Source organism: Asparagus officinalis, chromosome 9 (assembly GCF_001876935.1).
Source record: "Asparagus officinalis chromosome 9, Aspof.V1, whole genome shotgun sequence".
NCBI lineage: Eukaryota > Viridiplantae > Streptophyta > Magnoliopsida > Asparagales > Asparagaceae > Asparagus > Asparagus officinalis.
In genome coordinates, this window is record NC_033802.1 from 4200305 (window position 1) to 4206172 (window position 5868).

The 5868-nt window shown below is 40.3% G+C and overlaps 1 protein-coding gene across 1 annotated transcript in view; it reads left to right on the top strand.

Moving 5' to 3' along the window:
* Positions 1-3419, top strand: part of LOC109824576 (protein NRT1/ PTR FAMILY 4.3-like) — a 4987-nt gene extending 1568 nt beyond the window's left edge. The window contains exons 3-5 of the mRNA XM_020391206.1: positions 116-556; positions 1622-1779; positions 2464-3419. Of these exons, the coding sequence (XP_020246795.1) occupies positions 116-556; positions 1622-1779; positions 2464-3295 (1431 nt within the window). The 3' untranslated portion in view covers positions 3296-3419. The remainder of the gene's footprint in view (positions 1-115; positions 557-1621; positions 1780-2463) is intronic.

The window sequence follows — 5868 nt, forward strand, 5'->3', positions numbered from 1 at the left end:
TTTTTCTCCTTGAGTTGAAAACACGATCATAGACAAGTTGCAATAACCGTATTATCTCATTCGTTTCTTCTGTTAATTAGGATTGCAATTCTTTTTTTTTTCTTTTTAATTTCAGGGCTTCATACTACTCTCGGTTCAAGCACACCTCCCCCAGCTAAGACCCCCACAATGCAACATGATGTCAACAGAATCCCACTGCGTTGAAGCCAAAGGCATCAAAGCCACAATCTTCTTCATTGCTCTCTACTTAGTTGCATTAGGCAGTGGATGCCTGAAACCCAACATGATATCTCATGGGGCTGATCAATTCATTAAGGATGATCCAAAGCAATCAAAGAAACTGTCTACGTACTTCAACTCCGCATACTTCAGCTTTTGTGTTGGTGAGCTTATTGCGCTCACTGTCCTGGTTTGGGTTCAGACTCGGTCAGGGATGGACGTCGGGTTTGGCGTTTCGGCGGCCGCCATGGGGTTTGGGCTGGTGAGTTTGATTTCAGGGATGGTTTTTTACAGGAATAAGAGGCCTCGAGGGAGTATTTTCACTCCCATTGCAAGAGTAAGTAGCTCTTTGTTGGAACAATTTTCAATTTGAATGTAGTAGTTACTCTTTCATTAGTAAGCCATTTAGTGTTTTGATAAGTAAATATTAGCATTTGCATGTAGCTAGAAATGTCTAACAACTCCTGACCAAACACACTCCCGGCAAAATTTAACTTACTTTATATGATGAAACAGAAACGAATCAAGTAAAGAGAAATTTTCCGCTTTTTTTACTTTCTAGAGTTAGTCATGTGATGATTTGGTCTACTATTTTTGTGCAATCATATTTTTGTTACTGATATGACATATCATGTCAATATTGGTAAGAAATATCTCGTATAGTTTAGATTATGTTCACTAGACAGCCAGTTGTTCAAGGAGCGAAGAACCCAGCATTTAGATCGAGTACCAAGTGTTCTGTCGAACAAAATTCTCATAATACTTTTTCCAAAGTTTCCATGAATTGTACTCTTGCATAGGGTTGTGTTATATGCTCATCATGATGACATTTATTCTTTGGTCAAGCTGTTGAAAGGGATATTGGCCCTGTTGGCCTCCTTAGTCCCTACAGTCAAGGCCTAGGAAGAATACCTTTTTTGGTGATAATGTGTTAAGAGTCAAACTACTTGCTTGGTTTAACAATTATTTAACACAAAAGTCATGAAGATTAATGAAAAAGGGTGATATTGTTTATTAATCATGTTGCCTTCTTGCAGTTTTTAAAATTTTTAAGTAAGTGGATAAGGACATAATTTATGGTTAATGCCTACAGTGATTGTTGCCATGATATGGATTATTATAACCTCCATTATAAACTACATCTTTGTATCATATAGAGGAGTATTATGATTATGTTTTTGCTGATTGCCTTTAGTATATGATATTTTTATGCTTTAATTTCCCCTGCCACAAACAATACTTGTCATTCCTTTAGGCTTATAGTTTATTGATTGTGGATCCATGAATTATTGCTGACGACACACAAATCTGTTTTAGGATTTTAAATGATTGTGGACATCCCTAACAAATTACATCTGGAGTGCAAATTTTGGCCTTAACTTGCAAATTTTTTTTTTGGCAGGTTTTTGTGGCTGCAATAACTAAAAGAAAACTAGTGTGCCCATCTAACTCTGCAATTGCCCATCGGTGCAGTAATAATGCAGCTCATGATATCATCTCTTATGGTGGCCTTGATCCATCTTCAAATGTGGGGCACCTCCTTCACACTGAAAAATTCAGGTTAGAGGATTAACAAATTATTTCTGTACTCAACATTTAATCATTTATCTTCAAGTATTAACAATTTCTTAGCAGGTCAATGTTATAAAGTTGTAAGGTAAAAGTGTATAACATAAAGTAGTGAGGAAGAAGAGCGTTTGAGAAAAGTGGGATGTTTTCTGTTCTCTAAAGAGTATTTGCTTTTTATAGTGTAATTTAAACTCAAGAACAATTCAGGATGCTTTATATTGATAACATTCCATGTATTCAACTTTACGACGCAAAACCACAAAAAGAGACAATCTTGTCAAGGGAAAAGGTTGGACGTGGCATATATTCTTGAACAAATTGTTGGGTTTTGGCTACAACTACTCAAATTTGCATTGATAGAACCAAAAATTATCTTAAAACATTTGAGCTATTACATTTAAAATCCACTGTTCTTTTCTTACTTCTTCCAATGAGAGATTACATTCACATTGTGAAATCCTATCGTTCTACTATATCAAAATGCGAAACTTGCGATAATGATTGAGCATTGTAACTTCATGGGCTGAAACCTGAGCTATTCAATATGTTTCTAAAATCTGCTCTAAATGCATGCATGCATTTTGAGATTTGAGTCTGCATTATTCCGATACCATTTTAAAGTCCCCCTATAACTTTGAAGTATTTTTATTTCTTACTAAATTCAATAAATCCCAGGTTCCTTGACAAGGCCTGCATCAGAATCCACACGGAAGACGACGAGAACCCCTGGCGACTCTGCACGGTCAGGGAAGTCGAACAAGCCAAGATCCTCCTCTCCGTCATCCCCATCTTCGCCTGCACGATCATTTTCAATACGGTCCTCGCGCAGCTCCAGACTTTCTCAGTCCAACAAGCATCCTCCATGGACACCCGCCTCTCCCCGTCCTTCTCCATCCCCGCCGCCTCCCTCCAATCCATCCCCTACCTCCTCCTCCTCGCCCTCGTCCCCCTCTATGAAACCTCCTTCATCCCCTTCGCTCGAAAACTGGCCAACAACGAGCATGGCGTAACTCCGTTGCAGCGCATTGGCGTTGGCTTGCTGACGGTAACACTCTCCATGCTGTCCGCAGCCTTGGTCGAAAAAAGGAGAAGGGAGGTTCATTTGGACAGCGGAAGGTTGCTGTCGGTGTTCTGGATCGCGCCGCAGTTTGTCATCTTCGGGGTCTCTGAGATGTTCACTGCGGTCGGGCTAATTGAGTTCTTTTACACCCAGAGTTTGGTGGGAATGCAGAGCTTCTTGACCGCAATGACTTACTGCTCGTATTCATTTGGGTTTTACCTGAGCTCGGTGTTGGTGTCCTTGGTGAACAGGATCACTTCAGCCTCTTCAAATAAGGGTTGGCTCGGTGATAATGACTTGAATAAGGATAGGTTGGATCTTTTCTACTGGATGTTGGGTGGGCTTAGTTTGCTAAATTTCTTTAACTATCTGTATTGGGCAAGGTGGTACTCTAACAGTCCAAGGTTGTTGGTGCCAAATCCAACAGTTGATGAAGAAGCCAAGTGAGCAAATAAAAATAACCCCTTAGTTTGTAGTTGAGCTTGTATTTGGGTAAAGGTGGGAAAATTGTGTAAAAGGGTGGTAGAAATTAAGATGTAATGTTAAAAAAGTTGTAGAGCCGAGTTCAGTATGTAGCGGAGAAAGCTTGGTGATGACTTCATGGTCACCTAGTCCTTGATTTGCTTCAAGGATGTTTAAGGAGGAGATCTATGTTATTACTTAAAGCACATTAAAGCACATTAAAGCCCAAGGATTGAATAAAATTATAGTCAGGGTCTTTACTGTTGAGCGCTGCGGAAGCCAAACAACCAAACCAACGTGCTACGAGAAATCAAATCAAACGAACATCGAGAGAAGACCAAACGAACCAAATCAATGCCACAAATACAAACAACCAATTTTAACGTGGTTCGGCAAGTTGCCTACGTCCACGGGTCAAGAAGGGGATAGGGTTTTTCACTAATAGAGAAAACGAGTACAAACTGAGATTATAAATCACTCAAACTCACCAATTAATCTCACCAACAAATCTATAATTCTCTCCAAACAAAACCCTAACCAATAGCTCAGAAAATACCTCTTTCCTATGCTCCAAATATCCCCAATTTTCTTCTCAATTCTCTCTTCCAATTGTTCCATATATATAGAAATCCTAAAATCATAAACATAATAGGAATTCTAAAACAAAAAACAAAACAGATTAAGATTCCTAATAACATGTTACCAAAACAGATTTGGAATCATGTTACCAAAACAGATTAGGAATCCCAATAACCTATTACCAAAATAAATTAGGAAACATATTAGTAACCTGCTATCCAACAATGCTCCACATCGGCGAAGTTTTCCTAAAACTGAGCCAACACCAATACCAACCAAACGTCTCATTTGTTGCGTCCAGTACGAAGTGGAACAAATCCATGACAACGGACTCAATCCACAACAAGTCGAGAACACAAACGAGAATACGAACAAACTCTAAATGTCGGTATCAACTCACCAAACCGGCTGCATCATAAATGACCACCTACGTATCCTCTTGCCCAAGGAATCAAGCCTTTAAGTAGTTCACCCAAACGGCCTCCAAAGGCCATCAATCAAATAGAAAAGTTTACAACTTTTCACCAATATCACCAACGGGTCTGTAACTAATAGCGCTCCCAATGGCCCCAAACTAAAACAAATCAAACATCTCCACCTGAGGTGAACCAATGGCCGTATCCAAAACATGTCCACCAGCTGCACTCGAATCCAAAACCAACTGAGGTGAACCAATGGCCGTATCCAAAACATGTCCACCAGCTGCACTCGAATCCAAAACCAACTCATCACCTGCATCCAAATCTGGCCGTATCCAAAACATGTCCACCAGCTGCACTCGAATCCAAAACCAACTCATCACCTGCATCCAAATCTAAATGATCTCCAAACTGTATCACCTCAGCTAGAATCCCAAACGTTACAGTATGATCTGGAGTATGTGGAGTAATCTCCACCTAATATGAAGTAGCATCACCCTCCACCCGTTGTGATATCCCAATGATCTGATCAACACTCTTCACCTGCCGAGAGTCAAATATGACATACCTGCTCAGAACAAAATCAGAAGCTCCTAACTGATAATCAAACGAACCTCTGAATCCCAAATGTGTAATCAGATCAAATCTCACATCCTCGATGTGACCAAATGTTGGGCAACCAAATATCCGACGTAACCCAAAATCTGAAGCCGCTCCATCAGATCCAAAATCTCCACACATAGCAGTCGACAACCTATGACCAAGATGACTCAAATATGTCGAAGCTCTAAAACCAAAACCAATGCTCGACAATCAACACCGATCCCCCTCCAGTAAGGAACGACCCATCAAAACTATCATCTCATCTCGATGTCCCAATGTCTCCACATCAATGAAGTGTCTCAAACTACCATGAGCTCGGCACAAATATAAGAAAGAACCCCTACCAAAGCTAGAACGACGGTTTACCTTTCTGCCAATATACTTCTTCCAATTGTTGTTGACTTCTAGGACTTCACACCAATGAGACCTAGTTGTAACCCACCAATGCCTAGAATAATCCCTAACTGTGGAAACCAAATACCGATTACCTCCCAATAATGTCTTCTTGGAAGGCCCCCAAATGTCTGACTGAACATCACCTAAAAGACTCCCCGATTGATGGGTAGAAGTGACAAACTCCACCTCGGTCTTTTTTCTCATACCAATGTTCTCAAAGGACTTTAATCTGCAGGTCAAAACACTCCTCAACAAATCATGCACGACATAACCAATCAAATAACCCAGCCTCAACAAATGTCATAGTCTAGCCAAATCCAAAGAAGTCGTCAGCTCTCTATCAAACACCATGCTCTTAATCAAATAATACAAATTATTCCTCCTGACGCCCCTCATCACAATCATGGATCCCAATGTGACCTTCAAACGTGAATTGATCAAGGTCATCCTATACCATGCCGCCTCCAAAACTCCAAGTGAAATGATGTTCTTCTTCAACTAAGGAACGAACCTCACTCCAACCAACTCCTAAATCACTCTGTCACTCATCCTAATCCGAAC